Below are 24,460 nucleotides of genomic sequence, written 5' to 3' on the forward strand. Positions count from 1 at the left end.
TCTCCAGACCCCTCACCAGCCTCGTTGCCCTTCTCTGGACACGCTCCAGCACCTCGACGTCCTTCTTGTAGGGAGGGGCCCAAAACTGAACACAGTATTCGAGGTGCGGCCTCCCCAGTGCCGAATACAGGGGCACGATCACTTCCCTGCTCCTGCTGGCCACACTATTTCTGATACAAGCCAGGATGCCATTGGCCTTCTTGGCCACCTGGGCACACTGCTGGCTCATGTTCAGCTGGCAGTGGGTCTGTGCTCAGCCTCTCCAAAGATTTCTGGGCTTCAGATTAACCCTTCTAACCTTGGACACGTAGGGACAAATTCTGGAGGTGGTGGAGTGAGTCTGGGCTTGGTTTGACCAAGCCCTAGCAAGGCAGAAGAACCCTTAGCATCTTGTTGTAGAGGTGGAATAGCACCTTACCCCTCTGCAGCTGGTGTTTGCAGAATGTAGCCCCAGCAAGTTGCTTTACATCCCAGATGGCAGACCTGGGACTTAACCACGATCTTTTGGGTCCCAAACCAGGGCCTTCATCTCATCCTCAGGAGACCTGGGCTTTGCTCTGCTCTCTGGCACACATGTGTCTATGCCTCAGTTTCTTGTCTCTACGTGGTAATGCTTCAACCTCACAGAGGTGTTGTGAAGTTTAATTAGCTCCAGACAAAGCCCTTTGAGATCCTCAGATGAGAGATGCTATAGAAGCACGAAGCATTAATTTAACATTATTAAAATAATTGGTTAGTGGATGGTGAACAGAGGGTTAGTGTTAGTGGTATTTATTCTTAATGGGAGATGAGGAGGAAATAACATTCCTCATGGTTCAGCGATAGGACCAGTTTCTTAGTGTTTGTACTAATGGTTTGGACAGAAGCAGGACACTTCTTACAATTGTTAAAGATGCAGCGGATAATGAAATAGCAGGTGTTATTAAGACGTACAGAGAAGTGCCGTGTCTACACCATAATCTTATGCAAATAAGTTCAGGAGTGGAATATGCTCTTTTAAGTGTCTTAAGTGTAATGTGATGCCACTGGGTGGGAGTTACGCATCAGCTAATTATAGCATGAATAGCATTGAATCAGGTTATATGGCAGTGGAAAGTGATCTCGGCATATTGACAGACCCCGCATGTTAGAGTTACTGATATTTTATTGAAGCGAAACAGTTACTGGCAGCGCAAGGTATTTTTTCTGCATAAGCCGTAATAGACGCACCAGATGAGAGCGCAGCAGAGTCACAGCCATCTCCCAGGGCCCAAAATACACGCTGACTCTCGACAGAGACAACGGAAATGATTAGTTGGGCTTGGGATATTTCATTATCCCTTTCACAGTCCAGCTGCCGTGTGCAGGCAGCTGCCTTCCAGGTGACCACTTTTCTAAGGCAGGCACTTGTGTCTGGAAGTACTTATTTATTAAAAATCCCGTTTGCCTTTATTTACAATTTGCTGAACTTACTTTTTGGACTGCGATGTCCCCTCTGGGCAGCTGCCTTCAGCGGCTGGGTGCTTTGCCATGTTTGTTCCTGCGTTTCAGCCAACACCATTCAGGGATTTGAGAGGCTGATGCTGGGGGGCAATACTTTGCTCTGCGCACGCTGAAACAATTTTCTCTGCTGTTTCTCCCCCAACTCTTGGGGGAGAGCAGAACATTTTTGGCAGTGCAGAGGAAGGCCGGAGGGAGAAGGTTACTTTATGACAAGTAACCTTGTCATAAGGTTACTTTTGACCCTGAAAATCCACCACATTTTGCCTCTGAAGAACCTCAGTTGCAGGTGCTGGGCAGACACCTGGGAGAGCGTGGTGTGTAAACCCACAGGATGCTCCACGTGCTCCAGCTCAGGATAGATAAGGTGGTCAAGGAACAGGAGATAGGGGAAACCAAAAGGCTCTGCAGAAGAGCCCCCATCACTCCTTTCTGCCTGGACAAACCTGCAAAACCCACTGGCAGGTGGCTCGATCCCTTTAGTCTTGATTTATGCAGCAGCTGGGATCAGTTACCTGGGATGAATTATGCTGTTAGCTCAAGGAAGGGGTCTGTGATGTTGACTCAAGAGCCTGAACCCTCCCGGTGACGCAGACCCCAGCTCGGTTTGGTTCAGCTTGGCAGAGCTCCCCCATCATCAGACTCAGGCATCAGGCACAGCTGGGTGTTTTGGGGTTCCCCTCACCCCTTTGTTTTAAATTGAGAAATTGCATTGAAAAAGTCAGACAAAGTCAAAAGTTAGGAAGTGGTGGAATTGAGGTCAATCATGGAAAAAAGGAACGATAATGTGTGATCCTGTAATTAAAGTCTGGCTTGCAGTGTGTCAGTGCAGGGAGCAGATTTAGGAGTGCAGAAGCTACTTTCAATCTGGCAGTACTTAGTTCCTGAGAGCCTGACACTGCAACCTTAACATTATATTAAAACCAGGCTTAGTTTGGTTTGGGTTTTCATCATTTCATTATTTGGATGGCAACACACCTTACAACAGATATCAAGGCTGCGAGACACATCAGTCTAACACAGAGTGAGTTTTTGGTCTGAAGAGTTACATGTCTTATATGTGTATGACCAGTAAACAGCAAGATAAGACGCGGATTATTATATTCCTGCTTAGTGGCGGGGCTGGGAATACAAACCACATTCCTAGATGCTTAACCTACACCCATGTGTTGCCTTCCTGAGCAAATGTGCTGCATGTGTTTGCAACCTACTGTGCTTTTACACTTGAACTGAGCCTGGGTATTTGCCCGTTTAATTTTAGAAAATCCAGACATTTCTGTCGCGCTGCAGCTGGAGGAAATAAATGGGAGGTAGCGGGACATCTTGAAGAATTCGTGCGCTTGTGTTTTAACACTGAGCCCAAAAGGGTTTCCTTCCAAGCTGTTCTCAGGAGACGAGTTCCCACGCCCTGCAGATCTTTGATGGGATTGCTGTGTCTATTTGTTTTATAGAATTGCTTACAAAAATCTCAGGTCAGCATTTTGCCGTGGCTTTCGTTCCGCGATAGGGGACTTACGGTTTTGGGAGTAGTTAATCAGCTATCCCTCCAACCCTCTGGAGACTGCACGTTTAAAATTCCTGATCCAGCATGCAGCAGTGCTAAAGGAGACTTAATGGGATGAAGGCTCCTAGGGAACAGAGAGTGGGAGCTGCAATACTGCTCTTGCTTTCTCAAATCTGCAAGGCAAACCGAGGGCGTGCTGAGAATGGCAGAGATCTCCCTTTATGATTAGTGCCGCTGGGAATACAAAACTTTCCTCTACCAGAAAGGTGGAGCAATTTGAGTTTGAAATTGAGGTGCTCATTTTATCTATCGTCAGCCACTAGAGAGAAGCCAAGCCCTAAAGTTTTAGGCCAGACCCCAAGTTTTGTAATATTCATGCTCAGCCATATATTGGGTTGCTTTTGCATGTATTGCCTTAGATCCCCATCTGCAAATCCCCGTGCATATGGGCACGATCTCTGCTCTAGGGAGCAAGGACATTGAGGGGTGATCTTGGAGCTAACCCTCCAGCAGCCCCTGCATGCTCTCACAACTAAGACTCCGAAACCTGGGAGTGGGTGAATAGTTTAACATCCACAATTAGTCTTTATAGCTGATTTTAATGGGGGGTAATAGCACTGCTAATAACAAAATCCATTGAAGACACCCTGTGCAAGTCCATAACATTAGCTTAATGGCAAAAGGTAATTGGCATGCAGTTGGAGCTGTCCTTTTGTATTAACCCTGTGGATTTCTAGGCAGACATCTTCCTTGAAGCGATGGCCTTGGCAGCGCATGTGGACTAAAATACAGATGTGTTTTATGCTTAGCAAATGCAAATCTGGATTGGAACGGGGCGCACCGCTACCAATTCACATTGCTGGCTGTGTTTACACCGGACAGACAGGACAAGAGACAGTGACAGTGCTGAAAGCACCGACAACAATTACTGCATGGTGTAAGCTTTGTGGGCTTGTGCAGCCACCACTTCGTGGTGCCGTGCACCCACCACTTTCACTGAACTGTCACTAATTGGGAACACCAGAATTTTTAAAATTCAACTATGGGCACCTCTAGTCAGGCACTTTCAAACCAGATGCCAAAAGCCCCTTAATCTGCCAGGGACTCCTTAGCAGTTGCTGAGCAATGGATTGGAGGGCTGCCCCTTCCCAGCAGAGAGGAACCAGCAGCCCAGATGTACCACAGATTTGCAGTCTCCTCAGCAGGACCAAAGAGCATGGGCTATGCACAGCTACTCTAAGAGGACATCCCTGCCTAAGATGTCCCACTGCTCTTGGACAGGACAGTTGTGAGGGCTGTGGGTTTGCCCAGGGGAAGGTTACACTGCACCTGCTATGTGGGTAGAGAGACAGAGCATCTCTAGAGCTGTGCATTCTACTCAAGGGATGGGGCTTTCACCCAACACCCTTCCTCCTTTCATGGTGTCCTTGCAACTCTCCAGCCTGCTGAGCGATCCCACGGCTGCTAGTACTGGAGTCAGAGCGCTCCAGAGCATGAGTGTGGTTTTCCAGCTAGTGTGGTCCCAAAGGGTACAGTGTTGACTTCCCAATGAAAATGATTGCTCCTCCCACGTCCCAGGGTTGTCCTCACCCTCGCAGCCTGGCTTTGTGTTAACTCTGTCCCTCTCTGTTCCCATTTGCTCAGGTGCACGAGGAAGGAGCGGTGTGAGCGCTCCAGCGAGCCTCGGAGATTCGCCTCGGAGATGAAGCAGTGCGTCCGGCTTACCGTGCATCCCAACAACATCTCCGTCTCCCAGTACAACGTATTGGTGAGGAACGTTAATCCTTGTCCCCCTCAGGTTTAATCTGTCCATGCAGTCTGACAGTCCCAGGTATGTGCAACCTGGGTTCAGCACGAGTGGGAAAGGCTGGCAGCTTGAGGCAAGAGGTTCTCCAGAGTCCATTAATTTCCCCAGCAACTTTTCTGGCACAGAGAAAGATTTGCCATGGGAGGACATTTTGGCCTTGGTTATCCCCTGTCTAGAAGTGTGAAAGAGGCTTCCCTGTTTGCTGTGAGGAGCTGAGGGCAGGTCTGAAGGGACTTTGTGCCCTGCAAATGTTATGTGCATACAGTGTAGTTGTTTACTTCCTTGGGAGAGGGTTTTGTGTATGGCTGGGCATGGACTTTAGGCAAGGGACATCATCACGAAATAATGAAATGACCTTCTAGGATAAGGACAAGTGAGGGATACCATGTGTTATTTCAATAAGCTCCAATTTTCTGTCATCTTGGGTGGAAGTGTGTCTTTCTTAAACCACCAAGAACTCCACCCTGCTGCGGCTCCAGCACCGAGTATGCAGAGGAGAGAGGCAGGATGCTATGCAGAGGAGCCGAAGGCTGCCAAGGTTCATGGTCTCTTGTGACTTTCCTCAGCACAAAGTTTAGCTTTTATGGCCTCGAGCTACTCAAGTAGTTTTTCTGGGCTTGAGGCAAGAAATCTCTGTTGAAGATTTAACCAGTTTGTGGTTTCTCCCCTGACTCATAACAACAGTACCTTATGTGGTGAGATCCCAACACTCGCTGAGAAGGAGGCAGAAACCTATTTCATTCAGGCTACTAGGGCTCTGTCTTTTTGGCCATACTGGAATTGGGCTGGAATTGAGCTGATAACACAGGGCCCAGGAGCTCAATCTCTGGATGAGTTGTTCACTAGCCCCACACCCTGAAAGGTCTAAATGGTGTTGCTCAAGGTGCAGCTGCCAGACATCTTTCAGGTGACAGGTTTTGGAGTGCTAGGGTTTCTTCAGTGATAATGAGATCAGCCTTTCAAAACCTGCATGTCCAATCATTGCTGCTTTGTTTCAGCCTCTTAACTTTGCTGTGACTTTACTTTCCTAGGCTTCAAACAAAACTGATCTGAGACATCTTGAGTCCTTTGTTCTTCTGGGAGTTCAAGGTTTCTTTTTCTTATTCTCTCAGTAGTCATTGAATTCTTTCATGTTGGAATAAATCCTGGGGGACTAGCTGGCTCAGGGCGACTGAAATTGATAACGGAATAAAAGACCTTTACCTCTAGGTTACTCTGGCAGGGCAAGTCAACCCAGAGCTGCTGGGATCAGAAGTTGCCATTGTCTGACTGTTGCCCAATAATCTGCACGAACATTTCCATGGGAGTCTGAGCCCAGTCCCAGATAGACTGGTGTCCCAGCTCATCCACAGTCACCACAGATAGTCTCTTGGCAAATCAAGAGGGGAGCACCAACAAAAGAATGGCTGGTGGTGTCCTTACTGAGTCTCACTTGGGTTCTAGCAAAGGGTGAATGATATTGAGTTCTTGCCCACAGAGGCAGAGAAGGTATCTCTGTGGCCAGACAATCTTTTAGACTTTGGGCACTAGCAGGTACTTGGAAAATTGTATCTGAGTCTGTTTCAGTCCAGGGCTGCTGCTCTGGGATCTCTGAGAAGAGATACTTGTTGGGGGAAGGCTCCGTTCTTCCCTCATCACAGCAGCTCCAGAGCAGGCGTGTGGGATGTAGGACTTTTTGTCTGTTCAGAGTGTGCACTGGCTCATGACGATTGTTGCCAAGCGCTACTGGTCTATCCATTGGTGTCATCTTCTGCATGGCACACCTTCATTCGGCATTGCCCATGCTCAGAGAGAGATATTTATTAAGCAGAATAGTTTCCCCTTTTCCATTGCTAGCAGTGTATTAATGAGCAGGGAGAATGGATTTATCCTGAGTGCTAAATCCATCCCAATAACCAAAGCTTCTTCCTACTCCCCATCCAAGACCAAAAAAAAATCGCCTTTCCCATTGCCATTCCCATTGCCTGAAAATGAACATACTCTCACAAAGGCTTTATGTCAGCCAGGGCTAAGGCCTGGCTGCTCATCCTTTCTCCCTGATGGTGCCTAGTGTGAAGAAATAGCTCCAAGCCTTCTCTAAGTGAGGAAAACACAGTGTGGGGGAGCAATAAGGATTATGTTATGTTATCGTCCTCTCCTGCTTTGTCACCTAGACTGACCTCCTCTGTTCTTTGTGCTGGTAGAAACAACACTTCAGCATGCATTTGTGTCTCCTTTCAGTGACTGTCATCTCAGATGGGGCCTCAGCTAGCTCATGGAGGAGGCAAGCGTGGAGAGCATCTGTATTTGTGCCTGCGTCAAGTGGCTGGCTCTAGTGGTTGGTCACAAAACCTCTAAATTTATACTAACTAGTATGTCATCAGCAGGTGCCAGAAGTACCCTGACATGCCTCTCTGTGTTCAGACATGGTCTAGTGGGTTGGGCAGGACCCTCAGTGATGGAAAGCAGTGGTGCAGGACCTTAGCTGGTCTGGGAAGTTAGCAGCATGAGGGTCCTTCTCCGGAGGACAAACATGGTGGAAACCAGCCATGAGATTCCTTTCCTTCATGACCATGGGCAATGACATAGCAATGCCAGTGGGTGTTGGGAACTCTAAAAACACGGGCAATTTCTTCTTCACAGCTTTTTTTATGTATGGCAGCCCAATACAGCATGTCCCCAGGGCCAACTGCTTCTTTGGTGGGATGGGCAAGAGAGGTTTGCTGTGCCTCTAGAGACAGCGTTATTTTGTGGTGGACTGAAGGCTGTAACTAGACTCTCCTTACACAGGAACTTGGTGACAGAGCGCTCCCCCATCTGCTGATGCTAGGAGAGCAGGCCGTAGAGAGTTAGACTGGAGCGCTACAGTTTCTCTGTAGTCTGCAGAGTGCCTCTTGTGAGTAGTAGTCACCTTCCTCAGAAACCGCGTGCCTTGGGGCCACCAAAGCCCTGGTCTTCACAGCTGGCTCCAAAGACTCCCTGCCTAACCTTACACTTGCATGACAGATAGCGAGCACTCCCTCCTCTCCACTGACCCAGCCAGCACTGGGATGCAGTGCAGTTGTCCCTGCATAGCCACGTACCACTTGTGTCGGCATCAGCATCTCATCCCCTTCCCCCTCTGCACACACATCCCTCTCCTCAATCGCTGCTTTCTGTTGAAGGAGGATGCTCTCTCTAGCAAGAGGCTCTTTGTCCAACCTCTCCAGTGTAATTCTCTCCTGCTGTCCCAGCTCTGGTGTTTGGCTTAGTATTCTTTCTTTTCTTTTTTTCTATCTTTTCTTCTTCCCTCCCTCCATCTTTGCTTGCAGCTGGTCTTGGAGACCTACAATGTCCCCGAGCTGTCAGCAGGAGTCAATTGCACCTTCGAGGACCTTTCGGAGATGGATGGCTTGGTGGTGGGCAGTCAGATCCAATGCATCTCGCCAGCTGCCAAAGAGGTGCCCCAGATCATCACAGAGAACGGTGGGTATCCCACAGCTCCTCCGTCTGCACCATTTCTCCCTCCTTTCCTCACCCCACACCCCTGTGTCTCTCCTTCTGCTTTCTCCCAAAGCAGAGTTTGGCTCCTGGGAGCCTGAGGACAGGGTATGCAAAGCACAGGGAGCAGGTGGGACGCTGTGCTGGTACTCACTGGTGGAGCTGCGCAGCAGCACATCATACCATGAGTTGTCTGAATGTGTGTGTATTTATGTGTGCACGTGTGCAAGCGTTGTGCTGCAATACCAGTACCTGCATTAAGGTGCTTATATGTGTGATAGTATGTGTTTTCAGACTGCCACCGAGTGGCAGTTGCATATATCTAGCAAAGACAAGAGATGGATGTGGGATATTCGCTCACCTTTTGCCCAGGCTGGTGTCATACAACCCAGGGAATGAAGCTGTACGTGCTCTCAACACACGCCATCCCCTGCAGTAGCCAGAAAGTCCTGCAGACCTGAACAATCCTGCCTGTAATTTCATCCTGCTCCTCCCGGATTCAGATCTGTATGCTCAGTTCCTTGTCTCTGTCCCTGGCCTTTACTGCCTTCAGCTGTTCAGGGTTTGTTACTGGCTCCCTCTCCCAAAGTGGTCCAGCACAGAAAAATACTTTGTCTCCAAGGATGGTCCCCCCCCCACAACTTCCTGACCTTTTTTGTTTCCCTTTTCTAACAACGTTTCTAAGTACTTTCAAGAGCACCTGCAGCTCTTTGCAGGGACTTAATGTAAAAACGTCGACCCTGCTGATCACCCCAAGAGGCGCAGAAACGATGCTGCTATTTTTGTCCTTGGCTTCTTGTGAAATTTTACTGTAAAGTTTGTCTCTGAGGATCCTCCGGCCACAGAAAATGAAGTGACACAAACTGTCCCCGTCATCTCCCTGCTCTCCCCAAGCTGCACTTTACAGTGTAAAGTCCCCATTACAGTCCCCAAACAAGCCCCCAAAAGGCTGTTACCATTTTCAGGTCCCACCAAGTTATCATCGGTCATGTTTGCCTACCAAGATAGATGCCAGAAACTATTTCCTTGGTATGGACGTCTGTCCCAGGCCAGGCTACAATCAACCAGCAAACAAAAATAGCAGTGGAAGCTGGAGGCAGGACAAGAGAGAGAGATTTACGTGAAGCATGGTTTCCAGAGAAGCTGGGCACCTGTGGCTTCTATCAACTTCAGCAGCTGGTGCTCCGCACCTCTGCAAAGACCAAGTCCTCCATGCATAGTGCCAGAAGCTGGATTTGAACCAAAGGATGTGCGGCTCTGTAGCACATCTGATCCCTGGAGCCATCCAATCCTCACATCCTGTTTTAAAATATATGCAAGACGCTGGCAAAGTTGTTAAATACGAAGCGGTTAACAGAGCTGTCAAAGCCGGCGGCAGCAGATGGGCAGCCGAGTCGAGCACTGGCAGCAAAACGTGTTTAGTGAAGTGTGTGGCGTCTGTGTGCGTGTGTATGCGCGTGCCTGTAGGTGGGTGAGCGTGCGTGCAGGTGCACGCTGCAACGAATTGTCAAGTTTGCTTTGGCCTGATTGATTAATGAATCTTTCAGGTGAGGAGGAAAATAATAGAGGTGAAAGGGCCAGCCAGGTTGAAGTCTTGAATTAAACATGGGTCCTTTCCCCACCAAATTACTGCAATTACTGCACCCACTCATTACCCACAGCTGATGGGCTCTGAATAGGGCTTTTGGTATTGTGGGAAGAGGTGACAGTTGGCTGCCCAGCATGGGAGCAGTGGGAAAGGGAATAAGGAGATGGTGTGTAGGAGCTGAGGTGCAGGCTTTGCTGTGGATGGGTCCGCTGTGGAAATGGATTAGTCCTTCTGGAAGTGCAATGGCTTGTAGATGTCCCTCACGCTGAGCTGGGTTCTTTGTAGCCAAAGGCTTGGGTGAATGGACCTTGGGGTGAATGGGGTGAGTGAACCTGGAGGAACTGTTCACGTGGGAATCTCCCTGTTCATCAGCATTTCCCAGGCTGCAGATTGGAAGCCCCTACCCTGTCCTCACTGTTATGGTATCTACCCTCCTTGCTCATTCCTCCATCCTGCTTTATCAAGGTATAACCTCTCTTTGGGGGCAGGATCTGGAGGTGGCCTTCTTCAGGCATGGTTGTCCTGGATATTGGGCCCTATTCAGAGATGTTAAATAATGAGGGTGAGGAGAAAGTAGAATTTTCTTTATCCCCTCAGGAAAGCAGGTATGTTTATCCTTCAGGCAGTGTATGCACAGGCCACCAATATTTGGGTCCAGCAGTCAAATCTTCCACAGGCCCCTTCCTTCTGGGGACATCAAATGAACCAGCAGCAAGGAAGAACTTTAAGGACAGTACTCCATTTTAACAGCCTCCTAATTCCAGACATCTGCGTCCTCTCTCTGAGCTTAGCTTTCCTACTTGATGACTTCAGTCACCATATCTTTGAAATTAGTGAGGTATGCTCTAGACCTGTTGTCGTCATCATCCATCCCAGACTCTGCTCCCAGGTATGATAATTTCCCGTGGTGAAGACATACTCCATCACGCCAGTACCGTAAGAGGGGGGAGATGTACCTGTTGGAGAACGAGGCTTTAGAAGGATTTTATTGCACTTCCTACAGCTATTGAGGATAGATTAGCCAAGGTACTGTAGGACAGCTCCAGGTTCAGACTGGTGGCATGGCCAACAGGGCTTAACTAGGCTAACAAAGCAGTCACACGCTGATGTATCTATTTTTTCCCCAGGAGACCATCACATTGTCCAGCTTCAGCTCAAGTCCAAGGAAACGGGTATGACCTTTGCCAGTACCAGCTTCGTCTTCTACAACTGCAGCGTCCACAACTCGTATGTTCATTTCTTTTGATACCTGCTTTCCATTCCACCCCTGGATCTGCCACAGAACCCACTGCTGGCTGGGGCACATGTCCCTCAGGAAGTTGGTTAGGTGCGGAGGTGACCAGGGGTCAAGGTGTGACACAGGGTCGCTTGGGTGGTGGTCAGCATGGTGGGGTCTCTCCTGGGAAGACCAAGAGTAGTACAGTGACCATTTGTTCTGCTGATGAGCGTCCTTTGCAGGAAGGCATTGCCTTGTGGAGTGATACATCCTCATGTGTCCCTCGGGCAGAGGAGCATCACATCAGTGGGAGTTTGCCAGGGAAGGGAGTCAAAAGCGAGTCATGACCTCAGCAAATGGCCCCCTCATCTTCCTATTAAGTTTGTGGATGGCTGGACCCTGCCCACACGTACAGACCTCCAAGCCTCGTCCATGCTGTCAGTCCCACCAGTAGGAGCCTGCCCCAGGTGGTTAGCATGGTCTTGGGCCCTCAGATCTGAAAAGACAGGAGTTGCTGGTTCCTGCACAATGTGAACTGAGCACGGAACACCCAGCTGATACCCTCAAGACCATCTTTTCCATCCTGCAAGCTCCTTTCCTGCCCTGCACCCCATTCTTCTGGGGTTTAGCTGGCACCCAGGGCTGCTCAGGAGCTGCCCCACCAGAGCGGGTCTGCAGCTTTCCTGCAGAAAGATGCTCTTCCAGCAGGTTGATCCACCCCTGAGCAAGGCTGAATGGCTCTGTCCCCACCACTGAGCCAGCAGAAGTGCCAAAAGCAGATAATTACTGCGGCTCAACAATTCACAAGGAAAAGCAAATCCTATTTCTGTGTTCCTGCTGCTTTGACAAACAGTGTCAGAAAGCAAGTGTTGGGGGGGGAGAGCAGGAGAGATGGTGGTGTTAAATATTTATGGCATGTTTTGGTTTCTTACTTGACAAACTATAATACACTATCCATTTTTAATTTGATGTATCAGAGCAAGCACTTGTTACCAATTTGAAGAACAGCTCGCTGTACCAGAGCTGAAAGTGGATTGGAGTTGAGCGAGATTTCACAGAGACAGGGGAGAGGGTGTGCATCTGCCTCTTGGGCTCAGCCAAACTCGACTGTAGGCATTTTTTTCACTCCTGCTCATTAAAAACCTAAGGGCCAGGAAAATTTCCCCCCCAAGTCCCGTCCAGGTACTTCAGAGCCTGCAGCTGCACAAAGATCTCCAACAGTGCGAGCGACCAGGAGTTGCTACCATCCACTGCTTGTTTTGTGCAGAGAGCTTGTTATGGCTCAGTTTGGTTGCTGGTGAGCAGACATCGTATTAGATTTAAAAAAAAAAAGTGTGATGTAGGTATAAGTCAGTGCTGTAACACAGCCAGGAGAGGTGTTTGCAGTTCTTACTCTACAGGGTCCATGTGGCATAAGAGAGCAAAACCTTGTAAGATGGAAAGAATGGCTCTTTCCTACACCCTGAGTAGGTCACTTCCTAAATATGCCCTCTGCTTGCCGGGCAGCTGCTACAATAGCCTTTCCTTCTCTGCTGAGACAAAGAAAAGAAGAATGGAGTTAAGAGTTCGCAGGAGTCACATCACCCTGGGCAGATCTCACGCTAATAAGCACGGGGGACACAGGAGGAGAAAATTCCCTGCTTCATCCTTGGCTTTCTGACCTCGGTGCATCCCAGTTTGTGTTTGGGCTCTGTATCAGGTGTGAGTGGGAGGATTAGCCAGCTGGGACTGCTGGTGCACAGGGACTCCCCTCCATGGGCACCACTCCACCCTCCCTTCGCCACCTTCCCATGATGTGTTCGCAGCTCCCAGGGCACTGGTGCAGTTCAGCATGGAGGCAAGAAGGCTGTAGCAGTTTCCACCCATCCCCTGATCCTGTATTTTGTGTTACACTCACGATTTTGTTATGTGCAAAAAGGGGAACGCCTCTTATGTATGAAGCCGAGAACTTGTTGATAGTCTGATTAAAAGTTGTAACAGGGCAACCAAAATACGACACTAATTACTATTACTCTAGTTACAATGATATGAATGCAATCTAAATTAACTAATTAATACGAGACACTTGTGATCACAGTGACAATCAGTTCAGGCCATGGCAAGTCCAGCACCATCCTGAGACCTGACAGTGTTGGGTCAGTGCAAAGCCCATGGCCTTCTGCTAGTGATGGCGAAAGCAATGTTTGCTGGGCTATATTTCCTTCTGAGAAACACTGTCAGCCCCAAGGTCTGTCCTTTTGGCTGACGGGGCCCGGCTGGCCAAGTTACTACTCTTTCTCTCCATCTCCAGGTGTCTGTCATGCGTGGAGAGCCCTTACCGGTGTCACTGGTGCAAGTACCGCCACGTCTGCACTCATGACCCCAGCTCCTGCTCCTTCCAGGAGGGACGAGTCAAGCTGCCCGAGGTAGGCAGGGGCACGGGGCATGCGCCGCGTACGTGGGCTGCTCAGGACTGATGTCGCTTTTTGGCCTGGGTCAGACCAACAGTCCAGGAAGCCTTCTCCACCTCCAGTCCCACCCTCTCTCTCTTCTGCTCACCCTCCAGGAGACCCTCACCTTTCCCTCTGCAGAGAGCTCCTCTCCTCTCTGCTCTGCCAGACCCCCAGCGACCTGCCCTCTCCCTCCCATATAATACAAGGAGTGCATTACCTCGGAAAGCCACTGCAAGCTCCCAGTACCAAGGGACTGGGAGGGATGGGAAACACTGGGCATGCATCTCCTCCAGGAGAGAAGGAGGTTGCGTCTAAGCAGATATCCCAGGCTGCTGAGGTCTGGGGAGGATTTAGGTCCATGTCCACCGTGTCAGTGGATTTCAGCCATACTTTGAGCACCTCTGTGGCTTCGTGGGTTTGGTGCCTAATGCATCAAACTGCCTCCAGATGAGGCCGGGGAATGCCTCATTGCCAGTCGCTGAGCTGAACTGGACCTTGGGGCTTAATACAGAGCTGGCTGCTGTGCTGCAAATGCTGTCTGGCTCGTATTGTAACTAATGAGCACTTGCAGACAAGTGGAGCTCGGGAGAATACAAATAGGAAGCCACTTAATTACTTCCTGGTCAGGAGCGGTCTGAAAGCATCCTGGCCTGTCTGGTAAATGACCTGAGATGGCTCGTTGTTTGCCTGGCCCAAGGGACCAGTACCCATTAAGAGGTCTGATATCTGCTAAACCACCTGGCACAGAAGCGGCTGCTGGAGTCTCCAGCAACGTGTGTTGCATTTGGAAGACGAAATCCCCACTGCTCCCTGTGCTGCCTGCTGGGTCTGGTGTCTCTAACGTGTTCCCCCAGCTACCCCCAGCCCATGCCCCAGGCAAGCCAGTTTACTGGACCAAATGACACACGTGTAGTGTCTTCCCACTCCTATGGCATCCCCCGTTCCCTCCCACCCCTTCCTTATGTGCTGGTTGAGATGTCACATATGTGCTGGTTGAGGTGTTCTGGAGCAGACATCCTGAACTGCTGTGGCATTGGGACAGGCCATAAATATTCATGAGCAGGGAGGTTGCCAGTTCTTCGTCTATTCAGATGAATTCAGAAGAATTCATTCAAAATTTGCTGTAAACCTGCTGGAAAACTTGCTGAGGAGCTGGAGGGCTTGACACCCTCCGCTCGCTGGTGAAGTGGTGCAGGAAGGCAGCCCAGGGTTCAGCCCTTCTGGTAGGCTATCTCAACCAGACAGGCCCTATTCCCTCGCGTGGAGCCCTGGCAGAGCTTGGCCTGTCCTGCTGGCCACAGGTCTCTGTGCCTTCCACTTCAGGAACTGGAAGGACCTCAACCTCTTACTCAGGCAGCATTCCCTGGGACACTTTGTCTCAGCTTCCTGCTGTACAACGCCACCACCATTTATCTCCTCTGGTAGACTACTCTGGTGTGTCTCATGTGCCAAGCACAGGACTCACCTTCCCTGTTCTCACCTCTTCTCTCCTTCAGCCCCCTGCCCAAAGTGAAGGGCCTACAAATCACAGTGTATCTCCTCCTCCCTCAACCCCTATCACACCCCTAGTATTTCTGACACCTGCTCCCATCAGAAAGGTGGTCATGAGAAGCTCTGTGTCATCCCAGTTCCTTAGGGAAGGGACTGGGGATGGCACAGCCCCTGGTCTTTACTTTATCCCCTCCAAGATCTTGCTCTGCAGAACTGGGGAGGAGGCGGTGGACTCATTGTCCTCTCCAGATCTGCCCATTTTAGCACACCTTTTCCATCGCTGCTTTACCACCTCTCATTGGGTTTCTTTCTGAAAGGTATCATCTTCAGACTAGGAGACAGCTCCAGTCTGGGGGGCATTCTCAGTAGAGATTGCTCTTTCTCTCTTCTGTCCCCTTTAACAGAGGATTTCCTGCTGAGCTTCAAATACTCCCCCTCTGATCTGGCAAAGCTGCTCAGTGCGATTTGCATGGCAGCAGGGAGAGACATAAACCTGACCTTAGAAGACGACTATTGATCTACAAGGCAATGACAGCATCATGCGACACACGTATGCTACATTGGTCATTGCTAATGAGGGCAGCAGCCCACTTGGCTTCTGCAGCAAAACCATCTCTGGGCACAAACCTCTTTCCCATGGGAGACAACATCTGGCAGTCAGCTGCTCAGCTCAGGAGCTGGTTTTGCTGTCTGCTGCACAGAAGAAACACTTCTCAGCACTGGAACAACTGGACAATATCTGCAAGGATAATGGCCTTGCAAAACCCAAAATTCTCAGAGATAGCTTTCTGCCCAACAACGTGAGAAATGGCCCGTAGCTTCAGGGTCCTTCTCATTGCCGTCTGTGTGTTTGTGGCCCTCGAGGACACTAGGGCTGGGGGAGGATGGCATCACAAGTGCATTCTGACAAACACAGATTTACATTCGCTCTGTGGCCAGAAAGGTTTTGTCAAAAGGCACTTTGAACAAATGCTGCATATATCTCCCATGCTTCTCTTGAGAAGCCATCTTCTCACTGACTCATCTCTCTCACCGAAATTTCCACTGTCTATTTTTTAACTTTCACCTTTAATTCTTTCCTTTTCTGTCTTGTACCCATGCCTATTCATTGAGTGGGTTCTTTGAAGAATAGAAACTATTTGGTAACTTGAAGCCAAGCCTGGCTCTTCATTGCTCATCCAGACTTCCACCCAGTTCCCAATGACATAACATGACTCAAAAGGTTGACAGGCCTGAGGTCCATTTCCAGCCTTCCCAATGCCATCTTCAGTAGTGCTCAAAACATACAATCACCTTGAGTGGGCCTATTTTTACTGGCCTTTCATCTCCATCTGCAATGCTCCTTTCCAACCTTTCCTCTGCAAGCGCTTGGACCCCAGGAGGATGAGGACGGGGTGTGTTTGCTACCATCCAGGCATGAGGACCTGCTAAATCAGTAAGTCTTGAGGAGGTACTGACGGGAAACTGTACTACCAGCATGGGATGGTTGGACCATCCCATTTGCAGTCCTTCCATGAGTCTGCTGAGCAGATTAGCATGGCCGGCTTCCAGGATCATATGGTCTGATTGCACCAAGAGACTCTTTGCCAAGCAAACAAATATTGGTGTTACTCTGTCACATGGACTGGTGCCAGAAACTCCCTCCCTCTGTAATCATCATTGCTGGCATGCCAAACTTGCTTCCCTCCCCCACACCATGTCCTTTACCTTCTCTTTGCTGATACACCCACCTCCGGGTGATTTTTTTTTCTCTCTTTGCCTGTACAGCATCTTGCCATTGTGTGGGCTGAGGCTTCCCACTTTCCAGGTGGCCTGGGCTCCAAATGGACCTACCGGGCTGGTACCCATCACCCCTGGACCAGCCTGGAGCACTTTGAAGGGAGTCTTGTGCCCTTGTGTGCATCCAACTCCATCATTTCCTTGGCACATCTCACAAGTTTCTGGATTCCCATGGGCTCACCTGCCTTCTTTTCAGGTCTTCTTCATGTGCTCTGAGAGGATCCTGGATTTTTTACTTTTTTTTTTTTCCTTGTAGTATGAGTTGCTGATTAATGTAGAGTGCAGGATGAATTTGAGACTGATGCAGTGGGACAGCAGAAAGGTCTTGGCCATGACCCACGCTGTCCAGAAGGCAAAATGCTGTTTCTAACTGCATAGCCTGTGATCTGCCATCCAGGGGCGCCTTTGAATTGCACGGTGGATAGCTGCGATCAGCCAGCCCCAAGCTGGGACAGGGCAGCTGTCCTACCACCGCCTGGCAAAACTAAACCAGAGATGGAGGAAGGACAGAAAAGTCACGTCCCTCGCTGTCAACAAGGAGCCATGACCTTCTTACCTGTCACTTGTCACGTGCTCAGTGAATCAGCTCTGCCCATAATAGAGCTGAATCAACTAGTTTGGGAGCCTTGGGAAAGCCCATGTTTGGTCCTGGTGAAGAACTCCAGCATGGTCATAAAGCAAGAGTATTTATGATTATGGTACTGAACTCAATCAAATAGGGTTGACGATGTCTCCGGATGATTTGCGGCAGAAATACTTCACCTTGGCATATAATTTCCCTTTACAGCAGGTTTTTGAAAGCCAGGTCCACTAGCTTGAAATATACTGAGTGACTTCTTGCTTTATAAAGGGGAGATGATATTATTGCTATTGAAGGCAGGAAGGGAAAGAATGAGGAAAAAAAAGACATTTTAATACTGAAGTGGATTGTTGTTGTTGTTTTTCCCAAAGATGGTGGCAAAAGTGGAGAGAATTAGTCTCAAAGATAGAGGGGAGCAGGCCAAGTTTCTATTTTTTTTCTTGGCCATCCTGTCTCTGCTTTTGGTATTTGTTGTTGACCGTAGCTAAAGTCGTAGTGCAGGCTTAGCGTTGCACCACAAAGCATTGCATTGCAGACTAACACACTGTGAAATCAACCATTACTTTCTTGACACCATCACCAAGTAAGAGAGCTTAGCCATTTTCTTCTGTCAACGGGCAAGACAGTCAACAAGTAGTGGAGGGAAACAGAGGCACGGAGGAGTGAAACAATCGATCTGAGGGTCTCCTGTGTGATAGGAGCTGCAGAAACAGCACCTGTCGCTCCTGATACCTATTACCCCATACACCCGATTGCATCGTCCGTCTTGTCTTTGTACCGCTGTGATCCTGCGGGGTAGTTTTCATGTCAGTGTTTCACAGACAACTGTATAGGGCTGGGTAAGCTGGGGTAGCCTACTTGATGGGATAAAGGATTAAGTCTTCTTTTGTGCTGCCTTCTTCTCGAAGATGAACACTATCTTGTTCTGGGCCTTGCAAGGATTTTAGCTTTGTGGGGGGGAAAGAGAGGGAAAAAAAATGGCAAAAGGCAAAAGCAAGCCTAGATAACAAATCTGTTATCCGCTGGGTTTAAAAGATACATAATCATTTAATTACCTTGAAAGAGGTTTTCATCTTTCCATGCTCAGCCAATTTGCGTGTGCGTGTGTTTTTCTTCCTCCCCCAAACAAGCTTCTTATTAAAAGGATTTTCATCTGCTGCCTAAAAAGAGAACAGAAGAAAAGATCTCACACCAAAGTGTTTTATGTCAAGTTGTACGTGCTAATGACAGTAAAGCCCACATAAAAGAAACAACTGCTTCAAATATTAATTCGTCAACAGCGATAGAAAGCCGTGTGAGCCGCATGCTGGCGAGCAGCTGCTGAGGAGCAGAGCGCTGCTTTGCCCAGTGCTTGCTCGTGCCTCATGCTGAACGAAGAGCTGTACCGGCAGCCTCTGCAGTGGAGTGCACAGATTTAGCTCTGACCGGCCGCTCGTCCTTCTTGAGGATGGGGTTTTTGGGAAACAGGGAAGAAAGGAGGGGGAAAAATAAGGCAGGGACTGATAATGACAGCTCAACCTGAACTGGCAGACATCTAAGAGGCATTTGGACAATGCCCTAAATAACATGCTTTAATTTTTGGTCAGCCCTGAAGTGGTCAGGCAGTTGGACTAGATGATCATTGTAGGCCCCTTCCAACTGAAATAGTCTGTTCTATTCTATTCTGTGCTGTTCTGTTCTGTTCTATTCTAAATGATAACGTCCATGTCTCTTCATCATGGACTTTGTCTGTAGTAAACTCAGCAGCGCCCTTCCCCACCCTGCCGGTGCATCTCAGTCTGGTTCAGGGAGGTCTTTGCCCCAGGGTCTCAAAAAGCAGACAGGGTTTCAGGGCCCCCAAATGTTCTGCTTTGTCCTCTTTGCAAGGTGCAGAAGGAAGGCACGGTGCCCACCTCCTCCCCAAAATGCACCCCGGTGTAAATGCCTGGGTGGCTGCACTGGGGAGGGGGTAGAGGACCTGCTGGGCCATCAGGTGAGCATGGTCAACTCCTTGCTCCCTTGCATGGACAAACCTTCTGGTGATGCATCTTCACCTGTTGCTGTGGCAACTGCTCAGTTTCCCTCCCGCTCCTGTTTCTAGCCTCTCTTAACCTGGCCAGAGAGGCGGCTGCTGGAAGCATCAGCACGGGAAGGAGAGAAAACCCATCTCTGCTCAAATTAATGTATCATTTCTCAGAGACTCTAATGACAGTTGCAGCGAGGCCAATACCAGAGCGCTGAATCCTTCCCTGCTTGTCGATTATCCGCTCACTTACCCTGGCACCTGTCTATCATTAAAGGGAGGGTGCAAGGTGTCGTTTCTATGGCAACTACAGGCAGCCTGCTGCCTTCAAGTGCTGTGAGCAGGCAGGGGGACCGGCCGGAGAGGCGAGGGGATCAGGAACAGCTCTAGACAGGCAGCTGCTGCAGGCAGCAGCAGCCACCCCATGCAGATGGGATCTGGCATTGTGATGCATGCATTTCATGACACCTGCTTTTAAGCAGCACGGGGGTTTGGTGTTTATCATCTATTTAGCTCTTAGAAGTGTTTCCAAACACGTGTGATGGAGTTCAGTCTTGTCAGCATCCTGTCCAGAGGGAGGCAGGGGTAATTTGGGAGGAGGCTGTAGCTGATCATAGAATAGAATCATAGAATCATTGAGGTTGGAAAAGACCTCTAAGATCATTGAGTCCAACCGTCGACCCAACACCACCACCCACTAAACCATGTCCCTAAGTGCCTCATCTACTCGTCTTTTAAATACCTCCAGGGATGGGGACTCAACCACTTCCCTGGGCAGCCTGGTCCAATGTTTAACCACTCTTTCAGTAAAGACATTTTTCCTCATGTCCAATCTAAACCTCCCCTGGCACAACTTGAGGCCGTTTCCTCTCGTCCTATCGCTTGTTACTTGGGAGAAGAGACCGACCCCCACCTTGCTACAACCTCCTTTCAGGGAGTTGTAGAGAGCGATGAGGTCTCCCCTCAGCCTCCTTTTCTCCAGGCTAAACAGTCCCAGTTCCCTCAGCCGCTCCTTGGTTTGGTTTGGATCCAGCTGTGGCTGGATGGTTTGTATCCAGCTGTGGCTCAGGGCTCCTGGTGGTTTGGCATTTCGGGCTGTGGCATTTCAGCCCTCATCCACCATTACAGTCCTTTCCTAGAACTGGAGATGTATTGTCTAGTGGGTACACCCTCTTCAGAGGGGGTGCTTCAGATAATAAGAGGAAATTAAACACAGAAATTGCAGGCCAGGCAGAAAGCTTTCCCCTTGTTCATGGAGTCCTGTTAGAGCATGAAAATACTGCTCGGAGGCAGTATCAGGTAGTGTGTGGGGCCACAGGTTATATATTCAGCAGATGAGAGTTTTATTCTTGGCTCTGAATTGGCTTGTACACGTTCACCTTTCTGTGTCCGTTTCTCTCACACCCTCTTCTGATTTGGGTAAGGACTTTCTGTTAATAGGTGCTTGTACACTACTTAGCACCTGGAGCTGTGAACCTGGCCTGTTCACAAGAAGTCTTTGAGCATGTACAAGCAAATTAGATAATTTGCTGCTGTTTGCAAGTCATACTGACTTGCACCGAGGTGAAGAAAAAGATGGAAAGCCTGTGTGTGAAGTGGTTTCTTCTGTTATTTTTAGGTGCCTTTTGTCATCTCTGAGCCTTCCTGCCCCACAGTCATCCAGCTGGCAGGGGAAAAGAGTGGTAATTTGTTCAATTTTTGCGGTAACTTTTAGCAGGATTTCTGATTACTACGGTTGTGGATCTGCAGGAAATCTGTCCCGGCGCAGGGCATCTCCATCATGTCTCTCCTTGTTGAGACCTCCAACCAAATCACAACGGGAACTGAGAACTGATGAAAAAAGGCCTCCCTGTGAGCAGTTCATCCTACCTTAATGTGCATCTTGTTTTCTTAGAGCTTAGCTTCTCCAGCCACCCTGTGAGTGACTAATCAAGGACTTGTTCATGTAATTTCTAGGAGCAACTCAGGGAGATTAGTTTGAATGGAGATGTAAGAAACATCTGACACTCAATACCGTGTCCCTGCTAAACGTTACTCATACCAGTTGGGCTGCTCATCTCTGTAATGCAAGATTATTTATCCCATAGGACAAAGTGATCTCAGAATGCAATAGGGTAATATTCGTCTGTCCCCGCCAACACAGCACCCTTGAAATAACATCGGGAAGAGCTTATGTTGTTTTAATAACCTGGCTCAGCGCAATGCCATTGTGATGCCTCGAGCGGCTACAGGATTTTCTGGCTATCTAGACATCTGTTAGGACTGCCAGGATCTGTGTGGCACCCTGCAATTTGAGGGAAAGGTAGTTGCTCAAGAGGAAAGACAATTCCCCATTCAGATTTAGCGCGGGGTGGCCCGGCTCTGAAGCAGAAAGATTTTGCTTTTTTCCATTGTAGCATCAGCTGCATTCACTGCTTTGGGACATGTGAGCTTTTGGGACCTGGCCAAGGAGAAACATTCTCAGGATGTTGAAACTGCAGATAAGAGGTAACGCTGGAATGTGTCTCCTGCCCTGCTTGGGGCATCTCCAGGAGGCTGAGCCCAGAAACCTCCTTCCCCGCCTTGTCTTTGCGCATGAGTCCATTTGCTTTGGCTTGGGTGTTATCTCATGCTGTCACGGATCTCAGTGAGGGGGGCGTGACAAGAGCCATGATATCATTGTCCTGACCTTCCCACTGTGGAAGCCAAAGTGTTATGACTCTCTGGGCTTCAGTCCTGGTTTCCGAAGGAAGCGGGATTGCGTCAACGTGGCCTGCGTGTGCACCTCCGGTCCATCTGCTACTCTGCCTCTTCTGTTGACTTCTGAACCCGTTGGCCATTCTTGTCCTAGTTGGGCCAAAGTCTGGAGCTCTCAAAGATACCAAGTTCCTGCTAACTTTGTAAAAATGGTCAGCTTTAGAGGAGAAATAGACTTTTGGTCCTCTCTTAGGAAGGAAGCGCTACAGCTTGGGCTCAAACCTTGTTAGACACCAGAAATCCCCGTGTGAGAGTGTTGCCATGAGACTCCCTGTCGCTTCTGAGGGAGGCTTGGTTGGAGAATGTCCCTTATGCATGTAAAACCCGTTTGTTGGCACAAATATATCGGAAACAGCTTTGTTGGGGAGCAACATGCCGGTGTCATTGGTACCTACATGGATGAGCTGTAAGGGGTACTACTGCAATGCTCAATCATTGCAGCCTCACTGGGCTGCTGAGGTGCCATGCATGGATGTACAGTGTTTTGATAGACGTGAAAAGTCTTGCGAACTTCAGATGGAAGTCCTTACAGAAGGACGGAAGGCTGGCTAGGCAGAATAATGCAGATTTATATAATAATAATGAGAGAAGAAATTCATTACTGCTTTATAAGCTGCCTGTGATCTGCCCTGTGCTTTCCATGACTTTGCACAATCCAGTTTTACTATGTGTGTTATTCTGAAGGGCTGTCTTACCTAACCAGGGTTTTCCTGTAACAAATGACAGACTTTGTCCCAGTAAGTACACGGTTATCTTGTCTCTTGCACATACACCATCTTCCCCAATGCACACATTCATATTTCTTACGGTTTCAAAACCAGGCAGTTACTCGGGAAACACCAGAACTGAGACTGCTTGCGTGTCTCCAGTAGCCCCTCTCCTTTGAGCAGATGTACCTAATGACACAATCATCTACTATTTTTGTCACTGGTCCACTCCCTTCATCCAGTGATCAGAAGGCTCCTGCTCTCTGGATCATTACTTTTCCTTCTGAGCATGTGTCAAAGCAGCAAAGGGCTGAAAGAAAGCTAACATTTTGTCTCTATTTAAAAAGGATAAATGTGGCGCTTGGATAATTATGACAGCCTGACCTTGATCCTTCTGAAATAATGGACCAGCTGAGAAAGTCTCTATTAATAAAGAATTAAAGGAGGGTAAAATCATTAATGTTGATCAGCAGAGATGTGTGGACTGACTTCAGAGGCAGAATAGTCCTAGGTTGGAATCCATCTCTCAGCAGACGTGGGTCATTTCCCAGCACTGCCTGCATGGCCTTGGGGGGGGTCACTTTGCTCCTGATCAACGGGATTCAGCAGTGAGCCATGTGAGAGGAGGTTAGTTATCTTCATTTACCTTCTGCTTTTCGAGTATCCACTTTCTGGTGATCAGCACACTCATCGCTCTCTAGCCTTCGCAACACTGAAGCCAGGGACCCAAGAGGCTACGGCAGCTGAGCTAATGATCTGTTATTGATCTGTTGGTTCCCTTCCTCCAGCAGCAGTATCTGTACACTAATCTGTGCAAGCCACCATTGAGGTATGTAGCTGCTAGAGGGCACAAAGCTTGAAGAGGGCCAAATCTCTTCCACAGACTGAGCGCCAACCTCCAGGCCAACCACCTCTTCCCAGGCACCAGAATCACTTGCAATATCTGACAAAAGAGAGCTGGTATTTGCCCCTGAGTACATGGAAAACTCTTAACTAGAAAGGAGCCACCAGAAGTGACAGCGATGCAAGGACTCAATTATTCCTTTGTTGTCTCTGCAGATGTTTACACTTCCCATAAATCCTGTTGCTTTCTCTTCATCAGCTGCCTTTAAAGTTCTGAGCATTTTCTTCATGTATTATTACTTTTGCTGTGCCAATAAATAAGCACACCATCAATCAAGCTAACAACATTGTAAACTTAGGAAGTGCAGATAAAATATATGGTGCATTAAAAAATTCTTTGACCGGGTGAGATTTTTTGTAGCTGGTTTGATTGCTGCTAGTGCCGATGTAAATTTTGGGGAAGTATATCCAGAAATTTATGGAGCTTGGAATCCTGCCTACAAAGCATTGACCTGATTCCACTTTATAACCTAATAACATTCGCCGGCACTGTTGGTGTAAATTTTAAATATAATTTTATGATGCTAAGAATTAGTGGTGTAATAATGTAAACACAACGTGGACTGTAACTCACCCCTTTCCCTCCTGCACTGGGAATGCTGAGCTTCTTGCCACTTTGTTCTCCAGATTATCCTGGGGCTGGGAAGTTGTGCAAGAGCTTAAAAGTGATTCATCGAAGGAACCAGCTTGTCAGCCCTGGAGTCCGAAACTCTCTGTTTGCAGCAGTACAGGGTAGCTGCTAAACAAGCGTCTGATTTTGCTCAGGTAGTGTCACAG

At 48.7% G+C, this 24,460-nt stretch overlaps 1 protein-coding gene across 2 annotated transcripts in view; it reads left to right on the top strand.

Annotated features, from left to right (window-relative positions):
- PLXNA4 (plexin A4) overlaps nt 1-24,460 on the top strand; it is a 472,614-nt gene that overhangs the window by 346,288 nt on the left and 101,866 nt on the right. For both annotated transcript variants that reach the window (XM_076346806.1, XM_076346900.1), the window contains exons 6-9: nt 4,628-4,751; nt 8,081-8,234; nt 10,965-11,064; nt 13,344-13,458. In XM_076346806.1, the coding sequence (XP_076202921.1) occupies nt 4,628-4,751; nt 8,081-8,234; nt 10,965-11,064; nt 13,344-13,458 (493 nt within the window). The remainder of the gene's footprint in view (nt 1-4,627; nt 4,752-8,080; nt 8,235-10,964; nt 11,065-13,343; nt 13,459-24,460) is intronic.

Source organism: Aptenodytes patagonicus, chromosome 1 (genome assembly GCF_965638725.1).
Source record: "Aptenodytes patagonicus chromosome 1, bAptPat1.pri.cur, whole genome shotgun sequence".
Classification (NCBI taxonomy): Eukaryota; Metazoa; Chordata; class Aves; order Sphenisciformes; family Spheniscidae; genus Aptenodytes; species Aptenodytes patagonicus.